The 24,718-nt window shown below is 35.5% G+C and overlaps 1 protein-coding gene across 5 annotated transcripts in view; it reads right to left on the reverse strand.

The window, feature by feature from the left end:
• Nucleotides 1-5,061: 5,061 nt before the first annotated feature.
• The window catches only part of MIOS (meiosis regulator for oocyte development), a 46,117-nt gene continuing 26,460 nt past the window's right edge, over nucleotides 5,062-24,718 (reverse strand). For 2 of the 5 annotated variants that reach the window (XM_032760803.2, XM_032760813.2), the window contains exons 9-12: nucleotides 21,960-22,112; nucleotides 20,640-20,844; nucleotides 11,041-11,170; nucleotides 5,062-5,973 (exon numbers count right to left, since the gene is read on the reverse strand). In XM_032760803.2, the coding sequence (XP_032616694.1) occupies nucleotides 5,859-5,973; nucleotides 11,041-11,170; nucleotides 20,640-20,844; nucleotides 21,960-22,112 (603 nt within the window). In that variant the 3' untranslated portion in view covers nucleotides 5,062-5,858. Of the gene's footprint in view, nucleotides 5,974-7,968; nucleotides 10,116-10,456; nucleotides 10,537-11,040; nucleotides 11,171-20,639; nucleotides 20,845-21,959; nucleotides 22,113-24,718 lie in introns of those variants that run through there. The other 3 variants (XM_032760830.2, XM_032760821.2, XR_004371040.2) reach the window with 2 other exon arrangements.

Below are 24,718 nucleotides of genomic sequence, written 5' to 3' on the forward strand. Positions count from 1 at the left end.
AGACATGGAATCTCACTATGTTGCCTAGGCTCTTCTTGAACTCCCGGCCTCAAGCAATCCTCCTACCTCAGCCACCCAAAGTGTTGGGATTTCAGACGTGAGCCACTATATCCAGCTCCTTTCTTTATAAGGCTGAATAATATTGCTTTGAATATGTATACCACATTTTCCTTACTCATCTGTCCAGGACACTTGAGTTGCTTTCACATTTTAACTGTTGGGAATAATGCTGCTATAAATATTGGTACACAAATAACTCTGAGACCATTTCAAAAAATTGCTTTCAATTATTTTAAGTATATACCCAGAAGTGTAACTGCTGGATCATATGGTAATTCTTTTTTCTTTTTTTCTTTTCTTTTTTTTTGAGACAGGGTCTCACTCTGTCACCCAGGCTGGAGTGCATTGGCACAAGCATGGCTTGTTGAAGCCTTGAACTCTTGGGCTCAAGTGATCCTTCTGCTTCAGCCAAGACTACAGGTATGCTCCACCATGCCCAACTAATTTTTGAAATTTGTTTTTGTAGAGTTGGGACCTCGCTGTGTTGCCCAGGTCTCGAACTCCTAGGCTCAAGCAATCCTCCCACCATGGCCTCCCCAAGTGCTGGGATTACAGGTGTGAGCCACCACACCTGGCTGGTAATTTTATTTTTAATTTTTTGAAGAAACACCATACTGTTTCCCACAGTGACTTTACCATGAGCCTGTATCATTTTTATAATAAAAAGTTAGCTTTAAAATTATTGGAAGTTCATATAATATACATCATACTAACAGAAGAATTCATCTGGTCCAGTTCATTGTCTATGAAATATAAGAGTACTAGACTTCAGTCAAGAGACTTGAGATCTAATTTCAGCTTTACCATCCGGTTCGAATACCTCTCCAATTGTCCAAATTGGTAGTTAAGCTGAAAATGACAAACAGGTGAACACTGGCCAGTTGGTAGTTGGTGCCTAGAATACTACGCTGAAAAAAGATCTGGGGGAAAATGGGAGATTGATGAGCCACTTGTGCCAAAAGTAAAGAAGTGTGTGGTCATTCACCACCAGGTCAAGCCCAACTTGGCCTAACCTGTCCATCTCATGGTGTCTGAAACGAGTTGCTGTATTTCTCACTGGAGAATTTTAACATATAGAGGAAGTTTGCTATTGGCTCACATGTAGAAATCTTGTTACTATGTGGTTTTCTTATCACCCAGTGCTTCTTACCATGACCATTTTCTTCCCATTTTTCAAAATACAAATAAGTCTCAGCTATCTACATTAATCAATGTTAGGTAAAAATGTCCTCTACTTAGCAGTCCTCAAAGCAGCCTTTGTTAGCTTCTTCTTAAAATCTCACAAAGACAGAAAGAAATGAAAAGTCACAATACCACTACCAACAGATTGTGGAAAGAATGTTAAGTATAGGACAGAGCAGCTGGATTGAGGACCTGTGATAGCTCCATTTCATTGTATAATCAATGCGTCTCAGCTCTGAAGAAAATGCACATGCACTTCAATTGGGTGACCAATATAATGTAGTAAAGGTAGTATCTTAATTCAGAGGCAGATAAAACCAACTGTTTATATTTGAATTTGAAATTCAACAGGGGAAGGGAGAGGAAACAATGAGGAAATAGGAGAAAGCCATGCTGGAAGATGAACATAGATGAGGAGGGAGTTTAAGCTCAGTAATATTGAGAACTTGAGGAACTTGGTCCCAGGAGCAGAAAGAGATGCTAAAATACCGATTCCAAGTACCATTCATTTTCCTTGATGTATCATTTTACCAAAACTACAATCTGTCACTTTTTTGTAGGACTATGGAGACCCACATTATCTGCCATCTGTTTTAGAAATGCAGCCCACATCATCCCGACATCTAAATGATGATGTTCTTATCACTTCGTTCTCACATCTGCCTGCTGAAATATAAGAAAAGCTTTATTTTGCTGTATCTCAGTATCATTTGTAAATCTCCTTCCTCTAACTTCCCCCTTTCTGGATAAATTCCGACCTTTCAAAAATGCCTAACTCTATTCTTTTACTTTGTGTCTGAAGGAAATAATTTGGCAACTTCATTGGTCACCATTGAATGCAAATTGTAGCATTTCGTAAATTTGCATTTCAAGGAACATGACAGTGATTAATAAAAAGTTTGGAAATCTTAGAGGGTCGTTCTTGAAACAAGAACAATCCTTCCATGCTTCCTTCCTCGATCTAAGGTTTTGTGATGCTGTCTGATGAGCAAAAAAACAAAATCACCTTACCAGGTCTGACAGTGACTCAGAAGGGATTACTTTTTGTTATTTTTAATGCCATAACTTAATTCTTTTATTTAAATGCTAATTGATTATCCTAGCACAATCCTCTAGTGGCAGAATCAATTTCAGTAATGATGTTAATGGCTGCAATATGATCAACTGAAACCTCCACCACTTGGTACAAAAGGAGTGGAAATGATAGGCAGCTCATTAATCATTTATTCCAGAGATGAATGTGTTCAGTTGCTGATAGGGTGCTGTAGGTGAATGCTGCCAAAATGAGAAATGTCAATTGTCAGGCCTCATGCATAATAACTGTGGAGCTATTTTTAAGCTTCTTTGAAGATTAAAGTTATGCCCTTTTTCCCTACAGTTCCGTCACATATGCTTGGCAAATTTTGGTCTCTGAGAATTCATTTTCGCTATGCGCAGATGTCTCTGCTTGAGAAAAAATACATAGCTCAAAATCTAGCATATTTGAAAAGTTATCTAGAATCTGCAGAGGTCCACACACTGGAAGAGGACTCTAAATGAATACACAAGAAGTAAAAGATGCAAACCTGGAGATATACTGAGTAACTGTTTTGGCCAATTTTTCCCAAGAGATATGTTTTATCAGGATGATACACGTTTTTAATTTCCCAGGTCCCCATAGGGAACATACATTTTCTGTATTCATATAACATTTTCTGAAGACAGAAGTAACAAATTTCAATAAAATATATTTAAAAACAATGAAATGTTTCTAAAAGAGTGGTTGTTCCCAGATGACCTTGAAAATCTGTCCCCAGCTTACTTGTCTCTAAATTGTGTCTGGTTCTTCCAGTAGAAAAAGAGAAAAATGTACCCTGTCTGGAGTATTCTCTTTTGGAAGCCAACAGTATCTTAAAATTCATTGAAAGAGTTACACTCAATTTTCCAAAAAGCATTTAATGTATTTCAGAAAGCCGTCTATGTTTAAAAATGCTAATCTGTACTAAGAGTGACAAGTGACCATACATTCCATTTTTGAAGAATGGAAGAAAAAGATCAGAAGATTTAAAATGATAAAACATATTACTTTTTAAAGAAGTATTATTTTGTCAAGAGATACTTCTCCCACATTTGTCACATTGCTGAATATGTTTGCTTTATAAATTACACATCTTCATCTATTTTGGGAACATTTATGTACCATAAAGATACACATCCATAGTTGTTCAAATATTAAGTATACCTACTTAATGCATAATAAAAGTTTGCAAATTGACGAGGAAAATATTTTTTTGACATAACACCACAGGAACTTTGTAACATTCAAATTTTTACTATGAAATAATACATGGTGCTAAAAAGGATACTTAGCTTTACATTTCACAGTAGCAACTTATTTAACTATCATCACCAAAATATGTGGCTGCAGTGTGATATAAATCTGGATAAGCATGAATTTGGACACCTATTATTTCAAACTCCAGGCTTTCTTATGTGTAAATGGAGCTAAAATTCTTTAAATAAAAAGATGTAAGATAAACAGTTTGCATGAATTCTTACATACATATCTGTTTCATGTTGTGAGACATTAATCCCTTCCAATCCTCCTCCAGACTTCCCTGTCTTTGTGACTTTATATTTTAAGAGACTAATTTGATTCCTGCATCTAAATTTCCAGTTAAGAAATTATGTTAAGGCAATATGCTTTTCATAAATCGAATGATGAAAGTCTCTACTGAATTATTATTGCTGCTGTTTCTAACGTTACATAAATTATCCTTTAATCCTAAAGCTGCCTTTTTAGCAAAGCATTTTAAAACATTGTGCCATTAGTAGATGAGTAAGAAAATTACATTTTTGAAAAATGTTATGGAAATCTCTATTTCCTCAAATTATTTTTAATTGGAAAATAATTTTTAAAGTCCAAAATGAGAAAATTAAAGACATTTTCTGGCTTGCAGAGATGCTAAAATGATACTCATTTTATGCAAATGCTGTAGCAGTTGTAAATATTAAGCTTAATAGATTTGAATCTGCTGAAAACTATGCTTATATCTACCTCTTCCATTAGACATACAACTCCTCCAAGGCAACTATGGTGCCATCGATCCTTTATCAGAACCTTTAACAGTGTCCAGCACACGTAGGTATGGTTCTGTGTTTTGGTGAAGCAAAGACACACAGGCATGTTAGAATTCATCAAACCTAAATAACCTGCTATTACTGGAAATGAACTGAGCAAAGTGCACGCCAGATTAGACTGGACAATAATCACATAAATTCAGTACATAGAGGAGGACAGCTTTCCCACCACAGACCCAGGGCCAAAAAAGAGTCAGGAAATCTCATGACGAAGATATAGGAGAAAAAATATTGAAATAAAGTTATTAATCATGTACCACTAAGCTCAGGGAAATCAGAATTATTTTACATATTCATTTCCCAATATGCTAAGTGGAGAACATAATGCACTACTTCCAAATGTAATGAAGAATTGAGAGGACTATATCTTGTTATTCTTGTATATTACTTGTGTAGAGTAAGAAATCTAGAAAATGCTTTCTAAACAATTAGATCTCAATCCAAATTTTCGTAATACCTTGTAGCCTGTTTTTTCACCTCATAGAATAAATCTTAACATATGATTGTTTCACTGTGTTTAGTAACAAGATACAAGGTCATGGATAACTTTTCTAAGAGCCAGTATATATATATAGATAGATAGATATAGATAGATAGATAGATAGATAGATAGATAGATAGATAGATAGATAGATAGATAGATAGATAGATAGATAGATAGATAGATAGATAGATAGATAGATAGTGTGTATGTGTGTGTGTGCGCGACAGAGACAGAGGAGAGAGAGAGATGCATGTACATTTATTTATATATTAATTATTGGGAAAAAAAAGATACAGATATGAAGAAAATGTTACTCAAAATTCCACTCTTTAAAGATGGCCACTGTTAAAGTTTCTGTATTAACCATATCCCAGACAAATATATTTATATGCTAGATATACTATCCTAAAACTTCCCTTTCCTTTCACTTACCAATATATTAAGAAACCTTTGTCAATGAAAATATCTATACTAATTGAATCATTTCTTAGTTACCCACTGTATGTATATACAATATTTTATTCTTTTCTATTATTGGACATTTAGGTTTCCAAGTTTTTATTATAAACAATACTGTGTAGAACCGTATCACAAAAATATACATCTTTGTGCAATTATGCAATCGATCCCTCAGAAAATATTCCCAGCATACTATGTCAAAGGGTATGAACCTTTTTACGGCTTCTGATTAATACAGTTTACCTGTCCTCAAGACTTAAACTCTCATTAGCTGTTATCTCAGAATGTTTCCTTCCCACATCCATGAAAATGCCTATTATTTTAAATCTATGCAGTCAGGTGAACAGTATTCTACTTTTTAATCAGCATGTTACTGATTTAACATTTATTTGTCAGCCATTCTATTTTGCTTGCACAAGTCTCTGATTGATACTATCTACTGATTGTTTTTTCTTCGGCTTTGAAAATGTCCTTTCTGAATTAAGGCAATTTGCCATAAATGTTGTAGTTTATCAATTTGTTTGCCTTGTAACTATTTATGATTTTTGCCATATCAAATTTTGATGACTTGGAAAAGAAGCAAATGTGTGCCTTTTGCTTTCTTCTTTTTCATTGCCATGTGCAGAACCAGTGACAACAGCATCCACTTCTTAAGGATTCTAGTATTTCTAGAATAGAAATACAGGAGGGGAGAAAATGGAGAGAAAACATTTCCTTTGCATAAAAACTAACCTCAAAAACAAATTGAGATCAATTTTTTAATTTTATCAAGTGCTTTGTACATCCAAAGAGCTATTGACGTGGTTCTCTTTTGGTGTATTAATACTAAACATAATTAAAATATTACCCAGTATTTAATTCTTGGAATAAACCCTTCTTTGTCGGAGTGAATCATTCTGTTACATACATAACCTACAAAGTAGTACACAGAAGCGGAAAACAGAAATTAAAAGGGCAGATTAGGAGGTCAAGACTACTGGAATCTGTCTTGGCTGTATTTGCTACTCATGTAACCTAAGACAAGTGACCTGACGTCCCTATGCCTGAGTTGCCTCATTTACAGAACGGGGACAATAATGGCGTAACTGCCTCATAGGTTTATTGCAAAAACAAGATAATGTGCTTGGCATCTGGCACATAAAAGGCATTAACAGTAATTTATATACTGCTGCATTTGACGCTAATTTTACTTGTGACTTTATCATGTTAAATTTGTGTTAATTTGACACCTGGGTTGTTAGCTTTTAAAAACCTTGGGAAGCTTTCCTTCTCTCTCTGTACTCTGGGAAGAGTAGTATTTTATAAAAATTAATATATTTGTAAAGTGCTACTTGTTATAATCAACAAAGTAACCTACAACATTTTCAGGTAGGAGAGAAAACTGGCAGATGATGTAATAGAAGGAGTGAGTAGCGGACAGGGGAGCTGCTATCTAGCAAGGCCTGTTTCTGTCATTGTGATGTGGGTCACTAGACTTGATACAAAATATTGACCCAAATATGTGTCTCCTACCTCTCTGATGCCTGTCTGAGCAGATGTCAGAAATTGTGCCCACTAGCTTTAATTATGGCTATTCCGGGAGAGCAAGTCTCACGGTATACTTTTGAAATTATCACTACCACCCCAACATTATAATTCAAATGAACATCAAGTGTAACAGAATGGCAGAAAAAGTACACAGAATAATCTTGGATACTTTCTCCAAGTATCCAGGTTAGGGAGTTCAATTTAAACGTAATTAAATTAAGAGTTGAGAACAGATATAAAAACTTAAAGTTTTCAATAGTCAGTTGTTAAATTCACCATAATTTTTTCCTCTGGGTTCATTTTTATATCACATTTAACTCTTAGGAGGTCATTTGGAGGATTTTTGCATGCAGCAAAAACAGTAATACTCCAAATTTATCCAAATTATGGCATTTTTCTTTTGAGACAGGACTTAGCTACTTTTGTTTACCCTACATTTGGAGTATAACTATTACTGGGAATTTTCATTCTTTTTAAAAAAATCTATTTCACCTAACTCACACCAAGGAAATTTTCATTCTTGAGACAAATGTAGATTCTTTGTTAAAATTATACTGTATTCATTGAAAAAGTACTGATACATGAGCAATCTATGAAAATGAAGGTAACAATGACTGCTAATCACTACCATTTATAGAGCACTATGTGACAGGGATATGGCACTTCATGGTTATTGCATCACCTAATACTCCCACACTCTATGAGGTAGGTATTTCTGTATCTTTCTTTTAACATATGAAGAAACTGAAGCTCAAAAAGGGCAAGTAACTTACCAAAGATCCCGAGGCTAGGATTATAATTTATGTTTTAAAGACCATGCTTTAACTACTTGCAGTCAAATGAATGACTGAAATTGAGTCATCTAATAAAATGCAGAACTACATTCTTTTAAATACTTACTAAGTGAAGCATTGACAATGGGAAGCTACTTTTAAAATATACCATTTTAAAGGATAATAACTATTCTGGAAAGTGGGTTAAATTGAAAAACAGAGCCTAAAAGGAATGTTACTTCTAATATTAAGTATGAAGTCTGTCATCAAAATAAGTACCAATATTACTTCACGTGGGTTATTTGTAAAGGAATCATAATTTCTTGATTAGATACAATGACTTCAACCCAGATTTATTCAATCTTTTAAAAATAATAAAAACATTTTTATTAAACTTGTCTATTGATCATGTTTAGGTAAAGTATCTTGTTGAGTTTATAAAACCAAATACCAGTGACTTAGTGATAAAACTGAGAAAATAATTTGAATCTACCTTCATTGTCCACGCACACTGAAATGCAAAACAGACACCAGAGACATAAATTGCATGTTTGGGCTTCACAGAAAACATTTTAGAGGCTGACACATACACACAATCTTAAAAATGTCACCCTCATATATTAGGATTACAAGTAAGCATATTAGATAATAGACTTTACATTCATGTTTTATACTGTATTTCCAAAACCTGTAACTATTTCAGATAAATTCAATAATTTTATATTTTACTTTAGCTAATGAGAATGAAAATGTATGAGTCTGACATTACTTAAAGCTGACTTTCATATTTAAGACAGTAAATTTGAAAGGAACACTTCAAATGAAATATTAAAGGTAAAGGGTATATGTTAATAAAATGAAATCAATTAAGATTTACTCAAATGAAGGCTGGAAAAAGTACCCTTAATAGCAATCTTTAAAAAAAAATTGCAATTCCCATGTCTTTCATTTGAAAAGACTGTCATGTAGGTGAGACATTTAGAGTAGATATGTACTACTCCCAACGTTTTCCTAGAAAAGGGTTTTATGTATCAGATACTCAAGGTAAAAAATAAATTTAATCTACTTTTAATATTTAGGTTACACCTCAAACTAATCTGACAAATCTGTTTTTATAAGGCAAAATTGCTAATACGAAAGCTCTTAAAATTCTTCAGTTTTATTTCTCCAAAATCTATAAAATAAAATTAGGTTTGCTCTTTATGAACACAGCTTCAACTACAAAATTCCTAGTTCAGTCCCTCTGCATATGGCAGATGACAGAGAAGCATCTTGTAAATTCTTTGTATTTCTCTTACAACTATCTAGCTATGAAATGAGAAAAAAAAATTTTTTAAATAAAGTCCCTGACTTAGCCCCAGTAACACTTACATTTAAAAACTTACATCTAAAGTGGTCGCTGAAGTGACCCTATTTCCTCAACACTTCCTAGTCTACCTTGGAAAGAATAAGGTATGGTATTCCAAATCAGGACGGAATTTGACAGCACAGAAACACTGACATAGATTACACTAAATGGCTAGTTACACATAATCTTGCATAGACTTTGTATGCAGTAAAATGTTCTCAGGTGATGAGGATAAGATGACAAATTAATATGGAGAAAAACCTTTGAAGACAAATCAGGACATTGGAAAGCAAAAGGTACAAAGTGAAAATTTTGTATGTTCACCTGAAATGGTACATGTTTTTCTCTTCTGAAGAGAAAAAGTTATAAGATAAGATTCTTCATCTTGGCTTTTCTAGGAAGACGATAATGTCTATGCCAAAAGATTGCTTATCTTAAAATCAAAGTAAATGAGGGAAAAGGCTCCTTTAAAAAATACATATTTATACATACACACATATAAATATACACACACACATACACACATATATATAACAGACAGTAATAAAAAATATTCTCCAGTGTGGGATAGGGGCTCTGCAATTCTAAAAGTAAAAATCTGTAACTTTAAATTAATCTGAAAGAAATCTAAGCACAGCTGAACTTAAAACTATTGTCTGAATCATATAATTAGTCATTTTATTTTAAAAGTGCACATATTTTATTGAAAGATATCCAGTTTCAGCTTTGAAGATATAGGCTCAAAGTCTGTTCTTGGCTCTTCCAGAAATTCTGCTTGTAGAGTGTTCATAATTTCAACCAAAACTTAGAAAGTTTTTCTAAAGTAGACTTTTCAACCTGCTGAACAGAACTCATGTCTATACTTTGATGTTTATTTCAGCAGCATTTGTCTCTGTGAAGCACATCAAAATCACTCAAATATCAAAACTGCTGATCTGATAGAATGATTTATTTTCCCATTACAGGTAAGTCATGAATGACTTGTTCTGAGGTATGTTTCTGAGCTATGAAGGACACCTATTAGAAAGTTCCACACTTGAAGGTTTCTCTTAAGGTGATAACATTTTATGGCTGGACAGTCTCTGCAGGTACCAGATTCCCTGTTGTATCCAACTGCATACATTTACACGTGCATGCAGACACAGGGCACTCTGCATGGTCCCTAAAAAAATAGGTCAAATAACAGTTAAAAATCCAAATTAGACATACATATATTTATTTAAGTCTTTTTTTTTTTAAGAGACAGCGTCTCGCTATATTGCCCAGGCTGTACTCACACTTCTGGGCTCAAGCGATCCTCCTGCCTCAGCTTGTTGAGTAGCTGGGACTACAGGTGTGCACCACTGTGCCCACCTGTTTACTTATATCTATCTATAATGCAACTTTTCAAAATGGCATTTGGAAAAATATAGAAACTAAAACCCAGAGAAAAAAAGCATCAAAAGCATCAAATTATAAATTACTGCCAAGCTGAACTTTAGGGAGAAGTTAAGAAATACATACCTTTTACTTTCTACATATATGGCAAGATATTTCATTTATAGTTGCGAAGGTGACAGGGATGTGCTCAGAGTTTAAATTAGCTAGTGAGACAAATTGGGTATAAATGCTGTATCAATCAGGAGCACAGGGCCACTGGCACCATTCAAAATAAAATTCAAATATGTCTTGACAGTCTCAATTGCGTGACTACATAAAAAGCTTACTTAGAAGAGAACTGAGGCAGCAGTATGATATGCTTTTTTATCATTTCATTAGTAATTCAATTGCATGGTAAATTACAGCATATTCAGTGTAAAAACTGTAAACATATCCTCTCCCCTAATAAAGCTAAATAATGTTATTCAAACATTTAACTCATACAAAACACTTAAATTAGTTCTGACATAAGTATTACCTTTATAATTTAAGGTTACATAGGATATCTAATGATGACATGTTCATACCACCTTTGTTAACATGAGTGACAGTAAAAAATAAAATTCATACTTTGGCTAAATGCTAATAGATAAACCCAAACTATTTAGAAGCAATCTGTGTTATCCCCCATAACTCCAAGCCTATCAAAGAAGAAATGTGCTGATTACCTGAACCAACTAAGCATATGTCCAGCATGTCCACCGTGCCTGCAATTATGACACCATGTAAACCAGTTGTTAAATTGGGCTAATTTTTTGTCCTTGCTCAAGTCCACTTTTTCATCTGATTTGGTTCCTCCTATGACAAAATAAAATGATCTTCATTAACTGTATCACAATATTTTATTTAAAGTTACTTTCAAAAAGCATTTCTAAAACTGTGTTCCAAATATGAATCACACATCGTATTGAAATAACAATTTTGATGGTAGGTTCTAGTTTAGATGAAGCGAAACTGAAAGACAGGAGCTCCCCTACATTTTTAATAGCCAATATAAAAATGGAAAAAAATAATCAAAACCCACTAAGAAACAATCTAAATTTAAAACTTTGGAGAGACCAAATCAGTAGTTTAAAATCTTTCCACAAGGAAAATACCAGGCCCAGTTTACAAGTGAATTTTACTTAACATTCAAGGAACAGGTAGGGCTGGGTGTGGTGGCTCATGCCTGTAATTCCGGCACTTTGGGAGGCTGAGGCCGGCAGACCACTTGAGGCTAGGAGTTCATGACCAGTCTGGCCAACATGGTGAAACTCCATCTCTGTTAAAAATACAAAAATTGGCCGGGGGTGGTGACACATGCCTGTAGTCCCAGCTACTTAGGAGGCTGAGGCACAAGAATTGCTTAAACCTGGGGATTGGAGGTTGCAGGGAGCCAAGATTGCACCGCTGCACTCCAGGCTGGGTGATGGAGCAAGACTTTGTCTCAAAAAAGAAAAAAAAACAATCAATCAAGGGACAGGTAATTCTCATCTATACAAGCCCTTTCAAAGAAGAGAAAAAGCAGAAAGTTTCCCAATGCACTTCATGAGACTTGTGTAACTTAAACAATTGCTTAATTAGACTTAATATTTTTACTTAATTGCTATCTATAAAGACATTATGCATCGATAACTATGTTCAAAATTTTGCTTGGACCATTGCAGGTCACACTTTCATGACCAAAAGGATAATCTTGCAGTCGGGAATAGTTTTAAAAAATATCCGTTTTTGATAGTAATATAAGGTGAAAGGATGTGTAAGTAATTCAACGATTTAAGATGTAAACACACTAAAATTATTCCTGAAAGGGTCACCAACAATTAATGAGAGGGCAAAAAGGAAAGGGGGAAGAGACAAAATATAGATCTGATATGGACACTACTTTACACCTTTGTGTAAAGCTGTCATTAGTGCTTGTCACTTTGTTTTTGTAACTTCTAACATAAACAGATAACAGACTGAATCAGAACAAGCATATCCTTATATTTTTCTGATGAAACTGGAAGTATTAAGGTCTATCTCACTGCCAAGTATAAAGGCTTAAGATCAAGTGACTTCACATTTTAAAAGATTTATAGTGAATTATGAAGACAAGTGCCACAGAACACTTTAGGGGAAACTAGAGTTTCACTTATGCATTAACGCATAATGTAAGAAGAAAACGAAGGAAACCAGTGGATAATCTAACTTTTAAAAAATGTGTCATTGTCCATAAGTTAAATTCTGTAAGGGCAAGGATTTTTGTTTTCTTTACTGTAACATTTCTAGCACTTGGAACAATAGGTACCAAATAAACATTTGTTGAATAAATAATAATGTTTATAACGATGTTAGAACTGTTTCAACAGATTTCTAATCTTCAAAGCACAATTGAGTATAAAAATATCAAGTCTCAGTTAAATAAGCTTATAGAAATTCCAGCTATTTGAATCACAAAGCATGATGGATGGATGCAATCTCTGATTGCAGGCAAAGCACCAGGGAGGTTTAGATACTCCAGCCATTAGCCAGCATTTGATTTCTTTTTTTCTTTTTTAATTTTATTATTATTATACTTTAAGTTTTAGGGTACATGTGCACAACGTGCAGGTTTGTTACATATGTATACATGTGCCATGTTGGTGTGCTGCACCCATTAACTCATCATTTAGCATTAGGTATATCTCCTAATGCTATCCCTCCCCTCTCCCCCGACCCCACAACAGTCCCCGGTGTGTGATGTTGCCCTGTGTCCATGTGTTCTCAAATTGTTCAATTCCCACCTGTCAGTGAGAACATGCGGTGTTTGGTTTTTTGTCCTTGTGATAGTTTGCTGAGAATGATGGTTTCCAGCTTCATCCATGTCCCTACAAAGGACACGAACTCATCATTTTTTATGGCTGCATAGTATTCCATGGTGTATATGTGTCACATTTTCTTAATCCAGTCTATCATTGTTGGACATTTGGGTTGGTTCCAAGTCAACAGTGACTATTGTCAATAGTGCCGCAATAAACATACATGTGCATGTGTCTTTATAGCAGCATGATTTATAATCCTTTGGGTATATACTCAGTAATGGGATGGCTGGGTCAAATGGTATTTCTAGTTCTAGATCCCTGAGGAATCGCCACACTGACTTCCACAATGGTTGAAGTAGTTTACAGTCCCACCAACAGTGTAAAAGTGTTCCTATTTCTCCACAACCTCTCCAGCACCTGTTGTTTCCTGACTTTTTAATGATCGCCATTCTAACTAGTGTGAGATGGTATCTCATTGTGGTTTTGATTTGCATTTCTCTGATGGCCAGTGATGATGAACATTTTTGCATGTGTTTTTTGGCTGCATAAATGACTTCTTTTGAGAAGTGTCTGTTCATATCCTTTGCCCACTTGTTGATGGGGTTGTTTTTTTCTTGTAAATTTGTTTGAATTCTTTGTAGATTCTGGATATTAGCCCTTTGTCAGATGAGTAGGTTGCAAAAATTTTCTCCCATTCTGTAGGTTGCCTGTTCACTCTGATGGTAGTTTCTTTTGCTGTGCAGAAGCTCTTTAGTTTAATTAGATTCCATTTGTCAATTTTGGCTTTTGTTGCCATTGCTTTTGGTGTTTTAGACATGAAGTCCTTGCCCATGCCTATGTCCTGAATGGTATTGCCTAGGTTTTCTTCTAGGGTTTTTATGGTTTTAGGTCTAACATTTAAGTCTTTAATCCATCTCAAATTAATTTTTGTATAAGGTGTAAGGAAGGGATCCAGTTTCAGCTTTCTACATATGGCTAGCCAGTTTTCCCAGCACCATTTATTAAATAGGGAATCCTTTCCTCATTTCTTATTTTTGTCAGGTTTGTCAAAGATCAGATAGTTGTAGATATGTGACATTATTTCTGAGGGCTCTGTTCTGTTCCATTGGTCTATATCTCTGTTTTGGTATCAGTACCATGCTGTTTTGGTTACTGTAGCCTTGTAGTATAGTTTGAAGTCAGGTAGCATGATGCCTCCAGCTTTGTTCTTTTGGCTTAGGACTGACTTGGCGATGCAGGCTCTTTTTTGGTTCCATATGAACTTTAAAGTAGTTTTCTCCAATTCTGTGAAGAAAGTCATTGGTAGCTTGATGGGGATGGCATTGAATCTATAAATTACCTTGGGCAGTATGACCATTTTCAAGATATTGATTCTTCCTATCCATAAGCATGGAATGTTCTTCCATTTGCTTGTATCCTCTTTTATTTCATTGAGCAGTGGTTTGTAGTTCTCCTTGAAGAGATCCTTCACATCTCTTTTAAGTTGGATTCCTAGGTATTTTATTCTCTTTGAAGCAATTGTGAATGGGAGTTCACTCATGATTTGGCTCTCTGTCTGTTATTGGTGTATAAGAATGCTTGTGATTTTTGCACACTGATTTTGTATCCTGAGACTTTGCTGAAGTTGCTTATCAGCTTAAGGAGATTTTGGGCTGCGACAATGGGGTTTTCTAGATATTCAATCATGTCATCTGCAAAGAGGGACAATTTGACTTCCTCTTTTCCTAAATGAATGCCCTTTATTTCCTTCTCCTGCCTGATTGCCCTGACCAGAACTTCCAACACTATGTTGAATAGGAGTGGTGAGAGAGGGCATCCCTGTCTTGTGCCAGTTTTCAAAGGGAATGCTTCCAGTTTGTGGCCATTCAGTATGATATTGGCTGTGGGTTTGTCATAGATAGCTCTTATTATTTTGAGATACGTCCCATCAATACCTAATTTATTGAGAGTTTTTAGCCTGAAGCATTGTTGAATTTTGTCAAAGGCCTTTTCTGCATCTATTGAGATAATCACGTGGTTTTTGTCTTTGGTTCTGTTGATATGCTGGATTATGTTTATTGATTTTCGTATGTTGAACCAGCCTTGCATCCCAGGGATGAAGCCCACTTGATCATGGTGGATAAGCTTTTTGATGTGTTGCTGGATTCGGTTTGCCAGTATTTTATTGAGGATTTTTGCATCAATGTTCCTCAAGGATATTGGTCTAAAATTCTCTTTTTTTGTTGTGTCTCTGCCAGGCTTTGGTAGCAGGATGATGCTGGCCTCATAAAATGAGTTAGGGAGGATTCCCTCTTTTTCTATTGATTGGAATAGTTTCAGAAGGAATGATACCAGCTCCTCCTTGTACCTCTGGTAGAATTGGGCTGTGAATCCATCTGGTCCTGGACTTTTTTTGGTTGGTAAGCTATTAATTATTGCCTCAATTTCAGATCCTGTTATTGGTCTATTCAGAGATTCAACTTCTTCCTGCTTTAGTCTTGGGAGGGTGTATGTGTCCAGGAATTTATCCATTTCTTCTAGATTTCCTAGTTTATTTGCATAGAGGTGTTTATAGTATTCTCTGATGGTAGTTTGTATTTCTGTGGGATCGGTGGTGATATCCCCTTTGTCATTTTTTATTGCGTCTATTTGATTCTTCTCTCTTTTCTTCTTTGTCTTGCTAGCGGTCTATCAATTTTGTTGATCTTTTCAAAAAACCAGCTCCTGGATTCATTGATTTTTTGAAGGGTTTTTTGTGTCTCTATTTCCTTCAGTTCTGCTCTGATCTTAGTTATTTCTTGCCTTCTGCTAGCTTTTGAATGTGTTTGCTCTTGCTTCTCTAGTTCTTTTAATTGTGATGTTAGGGTGTCAATTTTAGATCTTTCCTGCTTTCTCTTGTGGGCATTTAGTGCTATAAATCTCCCTCTACATACTGCTTTGAATGTGTCCCAGAGATTCTGGTATGTTGTCTTTGTTCTCGTTGGTTTCAAAGAACATCTTTATTTCTGCCTTCATTTCGTTATGTACCCAGTAGTCATTCAGGAGCAGGTTGTTCAGTTTCCATGTAGTTGAGCGGGTTTGAGTGAGTTTCTTAATCCTGAGTTCTAGTTTGATTGCACTATGGTCTGAGGGACAGTTTGTTATAATTTCTGTTCTTTTACATTTGCTGAGGAGTGCTTTACTTCCAACTATGTGGTCAATTTTGGAATAGGTGTGGTGTGGTGCTGAAAAGAATGTATATTCTGTTGATTTGGGGTGGAGAGTTCTGTAGATGTCTATTAGGTCCGCTTGGTGCAGAGCTGAGTTCAATTCCTGGATATCTTTGTTAACTTTCTGTCTCATTGATCTGTGTAATGTTTACAGTGGGGTGTTAAAGTCTCCCATTATTATTGTGTGGGAGTCTAAGTCTCTTTGTAGGTCACTAAGGACTTGCTTTATGAATCTGAGTGCTCCTGTATTGGGTGCATATATATTTAGGCTAGTTAGTTCTTCTTGTTGAATTGATCCCCTTACCATTATGTAATGGCCTTGTCTCTTTTGATCTTTGTTGGTTTAAAGTCTGTTTTGTCCGAGACTAGGATTGCAACCCCTGCCTTTTTTTGTTTTCCATTTGCTTGGTAGATCTTCCTCCATCCCTTTATTTTGAGCCTATGTGTGTCTCTGCACGTGAGATGGGCTTCCTGAATACAGCACACTGATGGGTCTTGACTCTTTATCCAATTAGCCAGCACTTCATTTCTATTAGATCCTGTTTTACTTTGGAAATGGACTCTTCTGATTTCACATACCAAAAAAAATAATAATAATTTGCTGCTTTTTCTTTTTTTAAAACTTTTACTTTAGTTTCAGGGGTACATGTGCAGGTTTGTTATACAGGTAAATTGTGTGTCATGGGGGTTTTGGTGTACAGATTATTTCGTCATCCAGGTAATAAACATAGTACCTGACAGGTAGTTTTTCGATCCTCCTCCCACCTAGCACCCTCCAGTAAGCCCTGGTATCTGTTATTCCTTCTTTATGACCATATGTACTCAATGTTTAGCTCCTACTTATAACATGCGGTATTTGGTTTTCTGTTCCTGTGTTAGTTTGCTTAGGATAATGGCCTCCAGCTCTATCCACGTTGCTGCAAAAGACATGGCTGCATAGTATTCTATGGTATATATGTACCACATTTCTTTATCCAGTCCACCACTGATGGGCATTGAAGTTGATTTTATGTCTTTGCTATTATAAATAGTGATTATTCTCTAACTTAGCTCAGCAATGCCTTTAAAGATCATATTCAGGCTCTCCGTAATTTTCCTACTGTTTCTTATCAGTTCACTTCCTAGGTCCTTTCACAACAATACACTTACTCTTCCCAAACACCCCCTGTACCTATCATAATACTTACTAATCTCTTCACCCTAGTTCATGTTTTTTACTCTTGGTCTACAACCTGGGTGGCTTCCCTGCAATCTTCATATATTAAATCTACCAAACTTTAAAGGACTGGCTTAAATGGTAACTTCCTCCTGAAGCTTTCCAGATATCCTTCAGATAGAAGTAATATTTCCCACTTTCAAAATTCCTAATTCTTTCCTTATATAATAGTCCTAACTCATGTTGGGGGTTTAGATGTGTTTCAGAATCCATGATGTTTGGGATTTTAGAAAAAAGTAGCAAATATGTGTACCTTGAGGGAAGTCTAAAGTACCCTGTAATCAAACTCGTTAGTATTTCTGCAGTGAAACATGAATATTCACTAATAAAGAGAAATAAATATCTTAATAGCCTCACATCAATTCTGAACAGGTTTTGTGGCCAAATGAGATTACTGTAATTTTATTTTTAAAAGGCATTTGATTTTCAGATCTTTTTAGGGACTTTGAAATGACAGATAAGGAATTGTAGACCAGTATTTATTTTCTAGAAAATATCACTTATTTTATATTCGTTAACTACGCTTATTGCACACCAAAAGCTCCAAGAGGTTCTTTGATTTATTCATCTCAGCACATCAGCATTATATTAATGTATCAAGTAAAATCAGTGTTCAAATATGTATTATATATATAAAGAAATTATTTCTGTAGCAAATATGGAAAAAAATTCTATAATAATATGGAAAAATGTTAATATTTGATAAACCTGAGTGCTGACTATTCATTATATTAGTCATCATAACAAAGAGTTTGAAATGTTTTAAGATTTTTCTTCAAATTCTAGAAAATTATTTTCTCTTCTTACCTATTTCAAAAATAGAAAAGATTTTGAAAAACTGATATTCAGCAAAAAGGAAGAGTGCCCAGGTGTAAGAATGCAAATAATCCTTATAGCTTCCTGAGGCTTATGGTCCAAAAGATGTGTTACATTTAATTATTTCTATATATCTCAGTTCATATACATATATGACTTATTTATGCTATATTTTACCTCGAGCTCTCATTGTTGTAGATATTCCAAATTGTTATTTTCTGTTTATTAGGACCAGAGTAACATAAAACAGTGATCAGTATGTAATGTATAAAATAAAAATCCTCGATTAAAATTTAAATCAAAACTGAAATGTACATTTAAAACATTACATATTCCCTTCATTTCTTTAAAAAAAGCATCTAGATGGAAAAATAATCGCTAAGCCAATGATACCAGCAAGTCTTTCATAAATGTTAATGTAATGATAAAGCAGACTACTTAAATGAACAGGATACAGAATAGAATTATAAAATGTCTGCACTAGAAAGGACCTCCAGTCCAGAGGAAGGTGCAAGTAACTCTCAATGTCACAGAGTGCATGTCACAGAGTTAGAATTAAAACAGACATTGTGACACTCTAACCAGTTCTTTATTCATTACACCTGTGTGCCAAATACCCAAAATGATTTTAATTGAAAATTTTGCCACAGTATCATTTTCAAGTTAGGTAAAAAGCTGGAATAATTCCAGCCACCAGGTATAAGATATTTAATTATCTACTATCCTCAAAATTTTTTTTCCCAGATGTTTACTATAAAGAGTAAAAAATAATATTTCTAACCATTAAAAAATATAGGCTGGGCATGGTGGCTTATGTCTGTAATCCCAGCACTTTGGGAGGCTGAGGCAGGTGGATCGCTTGAGTTCAGGAGTTCAAGACCAGCCAGGGCAACAGGGTGAAACCCTATGGTCCCAGCTACTTGGGAGGCTGAGGTGGGAGGATCACCTGAGCCCAGGAGGCAGAAGGCAGAGGTTGCCGTGAGCCGAGATCATGCCACTGCATTCTATCCTGGGTGACAGAGTGAGATCCTGTCTCAAAAAACAAAACAAAACAAAACAAAAACGAACACTGTGTGTGTGTGTATATGTATATATTCCAAATTGTTATTTTCTGTTTATTAGGACCAGAGCAACATAAAAGAGTGATCAGTCAGCATGCAATGTATAAAATAAAAATCCTTGATTAAAATTTAAATCAAAACTAAAATGTAATTTAAAACATTACGTATTGCCTTCATTTATTTTTTTATATATATATATTATATATATATATATAAATTTACTAGGTAACTGACAAACAGCAGAAGCAGCATCAAAATCTAGAAGTCAAGGGATCTGACTTCTAGGCTAATACTTTCTCTATGTATTTTTTTATTTATTATTATTTTTTAATTAAAAATATATATTTTTTTAATTTGGGACAGAGTCTTGCTCTGTCGCCCAGGTTGGAGTGCAGTGGCACGATCTTGGCTCACTGCAATCTCTGCCTCCCAGGTTTAAGCAATTCTCCTGCCTCAGCCTCCCAAGCAGCTGGGATTACAGGTGCATGCCACCACGCCCGGCTAATTTTTTGTATTTTTAGTAGAGACGAGGTTTCACCGTGTTAGCCAGGATGGTTTCGATCTTCTGACCTCATGATCTGCCGGCCTTGGCCACCCAAAGTGTTGGGATTACAGGCGTGAGCCACCATGTCTGGCCAAAAAAATTTTTTATAGAGATGGGCTCTCACTATTTTGCTCAGGCCGGTCTCAAACTCCCAGGCTCAAGTAATCCTTCCACCCTGGCCTCTCAAAGAGCTGGGATTACAGGCATGAGCCACTGCACCTGACCCTTCTCTTATGTATTTTACAGGTAGGTTTTGAAGACAAAGGAAAAAATGTCAAAGTGCTTTAATGATGTCAAAAGATCCTTAGAAATACAAAGTATCTGTTAATAGGTGCGGGTATACTGACTTTTAAATAATCAAATTTGAACGAACTCCTCTTAGTGGAAACAGTGATAAGAAAATGGTAATATTTTAAGACTATTTCACATTTAAGTTTTTCTCACAAACTTTAAATTGGTCAGAACTCGTGAAATTACCTGAAGTATCAATAGATATAGATTTTGCTTTTAATTTACATAGTTGATAAATTATAGGAACATAAAAGCCTTCAAGCTAGTAAACTGCCCTTTCATAGAAATAATAACAAACGCTAGCTAGTTTGTATTTTATTTGCAACATTAACTCAATTATGTAAGAATCATTTCAGTTCATAAAAGTATTTTGTAAAATTATGTCATACCAGGACAGCTAGAAACTGGTGTTCCCATATTAATGAGACAAAGTGCACATCGAGGAAGGGGTTTTCGACAGCCAGGACAACTTGTGACTTTAGATTTCGTTGGTGAGCCACTCACACCATACTGACTAAAACCTCTGCCCTGATGAGGCACAGCTGAACAGCTGTAGGAGATTGACTTGCCACAGAAATTGCAACTCACAAAAACCTACAAAACAAATGAAAGAAAAAATAAATGTAATGCAAACCATAATGGAATGCTAAATAACTTAGTGTACACCTAACAAATTATTTTTAAATACTTTTAAAAAACTTTATTTTATATTTCAAAATTTATCTGCTAAGGCTGACTAGCTCTCATTTAAAATTTATACCTAGCAATTACATTTTTTGGGTACTTCCTTTTTAATTATATTCTTACTAATACCACTGAAATTGGTGGAAGAACTCAAACTTTAGACTCTAACATTTTAGAAATAACAATGACTTCAGAATTCACACTGGGCCATTACAAAATATCCCAATATGACTTCTAAACCACAGTTCAGTGATGTAATCTTCTGAACAAAATTTTCTTATAAAGAAAACGCTGTTCCTAAGACAAAAAGAGTTAAAAAACTTATAATAGTAAATAGTTAAATTTTTAGAATAATAGCAATAGGAGCTGTTCATTTTGTTTTTACAGTAAATTGCTAGGCTCTTAATCACTTATATAGATTAGTAACATGTACTACCATGTAATGCTATTTTATCAACACTCTGGTTTTAATATAAGCACTTTCTCAAGTTCCTAAAATAAGAAAATAGCACCATCCAGTGCTCATATTGAGGATAACATAATATTTAATATCTGAACTAAGACGCAGTGACTTAATGTGGTATACCTTATGTGACAACAATCTCATTTTTTAAACTAATGCTAAAAAAAAATTTCCATGTGTAATTAAACATATAGGTAATACTGCTAAAGTCTAAAAAACCCAAATCCTGCCTTACTGCACATAAATAATGCCAAAAAACTTAATACACAAGTGGAATTTATAAGATAATGTAATAGTTTAGAATCTGAAAGGGCTGGAAATACACTGGAAAACTTCAGGCCTGCTGTGGTTTGTTCTATCTGCGAGTAAAGCTCTAGCCACTGAGATGACTGTTAGCAAGAAGCAGAACCAAAGGACAGGAAGATCAAGGACAAAGTTCAGTCTAGAAAAGACAAAGACATCAATGGGAACTCAATATAAGCAAAATAACAAGCTAATAGTAACTTATTAAATTGAACATCAACATGTTACAATTTGATTTTCTCCAAAACAATGTACTTACTTGTGCTAAAGGCTTGGAACTGGGATCCAACTTACTCCTGTGAATATCAAATTCAGCTCGTTTATGCCAAAACCTCCAGGCATCTAATAAATTTCTATAATTCTCAATCCAGTACTGAACCCTTTCATCTTTAAGAACATCTAAAGGTGAACCCTAAAATGAAAACATGAATTATTTCAATTGTTTAAAATCTCCTGGCTAGGCCAGAGACTTCTGGGTAACATGTAAGTATGAGTAACACAGACGAAATAGGCCTTTTTTTGGGGGGGGGGGGGGGACCAAAAGCTGGCTCCTAATGAGAATAAAGAAAATTTATGGAAGCTCCATTAATTTATCTCAAGCTGGGTTCCACTAATGACATAAATATGTACTTTATATATCATACCTGGCCAGGGTAGTGTAATTCTCTACCTTTTAGTTAAGTTTAAGAAAACAGAACTTTGTGGTTGAATGTTGTAAACAGTGATATGAATGCCCTTTATCCCAGCAATTAAAAACCTCTGGGTTCACAAACTCTGTTTACTATCAAATCCAAATGTAATACAGGCTGGGTGTGATGGCTCATGCCTATAATACCAGCACTTTGGAAGGCCGAGGTAGGCGGATCACTTGATGTCAGGAGTTCGAGACCAGCCTGGCCAACATGGTGAAACCCTGTCTCCAGTAAAAATACAAAAATTAGCCAGGTGTGGTGGCAGGCGCCTATAATTCTAGTTACTTGGGAGGCTGATGCCTGAACCGGGAGGCAGAGGTTGCAGTGAGCTGAGATTGTGCTGCTGCACTGCAGTCTGGGTGACAGAATGAGACTCCATCTTAAAAAAAAAAAATTCAAATGCACACCAAAATTGCTCAGTCACATCTGAACTAACAGTTAGCTTGGTCCTTCCTATCTAGCAATGCATGGTGAACTGAGATGCTGCTTTTATATATCTACTTATCTGTAAGTTAAACCTGTCTATTCTTACTCTTGCCTTCAAGTAACACATACATTTCTTGCCTTAAAAACAATAATAAAACAAGAAAAAGCAAAACCAAACCAAATACCTTCTTAGTTCTTTTGCCCCTAGCCACAGTTAAAAGCAACACCTTGTTTTAGTTAAATTTACTTTAGAGTTCTTCTCATTAAGATCTTCCAAGTTCTTGCCAGTAATAATTTTCCTAAAGTTGTATTTTCCCTGGCAGCTGTGACATTCCACATTTCATCTATGCTTGCTTTAGGTTTTCTTTTTTCTTTTTTTTTTTTTTTGGAGACAGAGTCTCACTCTGTCGGCCAGGCTGGAGTGCAGTGGCACGATCTCGGCTCACTGCAACCTCTGCCTCCTGGGCTCAAGCAATTCTCCTGCGTAAGCCTTCTGAGTAGCTGGGATTACAGGGGTGTACCACCACCTAATTTTTGTATTTTTAGTAGAGATGGGGTTTCACCATGGTGGCCAGGCTGGTCTTGAACTCCTGACCTCAGGTAATCTGCCCATCTCGGCCTCCCAAAGTGCTGGGATTACAGGCGTGAGCCACCGTGCCCGGCCGCTTTAGGTTTTCTTAGAAGACTTTCAGCCCTGTCCAGGATATCTTCCTTAACTTTACATAACGGAGAAAGGAGAGAAAGTCTCTATTTCCAGTGATGCTTTGCATTAATCTGAAGGTCGGTTTTCTCAGTCCTACTTGAGGGCCAATAGAAAAGTGAAATTTCAGAGAGAACCTGGCGTATATCTTACTTATAAAAAAAAGAACAAAAATCTGTAACAGCTAATATAATCTTTAGACATCCAATCAGAAACTGAAGCAACATATCCTTCATCTATTAAATTCAGTGTTAATTACCAGAGTTAAATTTAGCTAAAAGAACATGTGAAACACATAGTTTACAATTTCATTTCTTAAAAAAGTAGAGATCTACTCTAGCCCTAATTATGACCAAGTAGGCAGAACTAAGTACCAAAGTAGCATATAATCCCTGGTTTAAAAAGAAAATTCACAGAAAAATAAGGTGTTTTCATATCTCATTCTTTCCCCTTATATGGCAGGAAGGAGATAAACTAAGTAAGAATTTGGTCAATACATATACAGCAAGTCTTCTCTAGATCCTCTCCAATAAAGCCTAAAATCAAGCCACAACATGATCTGTAATGAAAATAGTTCAGAGATTGAGTCTGACCAAATTAGAAGGGCTTGGGAAAATAGTGTTTTGATTAGTGAAGAGATAAGGAATCTGAACCGAGAAATGTAAACCAGGGGGCTCCAACCCCCGATATATCCCCAGGTCCATGGCCTGGTACAAAATGGGTCACACAGCAGGAGGTGAGTGGCAGGGCAATAAGCAAAGCTTCATCTGTATTTATGGCTGCTCCCCATCCCTCACATTACTGCCTGAGCTCTGCCTCCTGTCAGATCAGTGGTGGCATTAGATTCTCACAGGAGAGAGAACCCTACTGTGAACTGCACATGTGAGGGATCTAGGCTGCATACTCCTTATGAGAATCTAATGCCTGATGATCTGTCAATGTCTCCCATCATCCCCAGATGGGACCATCTAGTTGCAGGAAAATAACCTCGGAGCTCCCACTGATTCTACATTATGGTGAGTTGTAGAATTATTTCATTATGTATTACAGTGTAATAATAATAGAAATAAAGTGCACAATAAATACAATGTGCTGGAATCATCCCTAAACCAACCCCCTGGTGCTAAAAAGTCCCTGGTGCAAAAAGGTTGGGGACTGCTGATGTAAACTATAACAAAGTTAAGATTCTGTAACTGAAAA

Source organism: Hylobates moloch, unplaced genomic scaffold, assembly GCF_009828535.3.
Source record: "Hylobates moloch isolate HMO894 unplaced genomic scaffold, HMol_V3 SCAFFOLD_1, whole genome shotgun sequence".
NCBI classification, from domain to species: Eukaryota; Metazoa; Chordata; class Mammalia; order Primates; family Hylobatidae; genus Hylobates; species Hylobates moloch.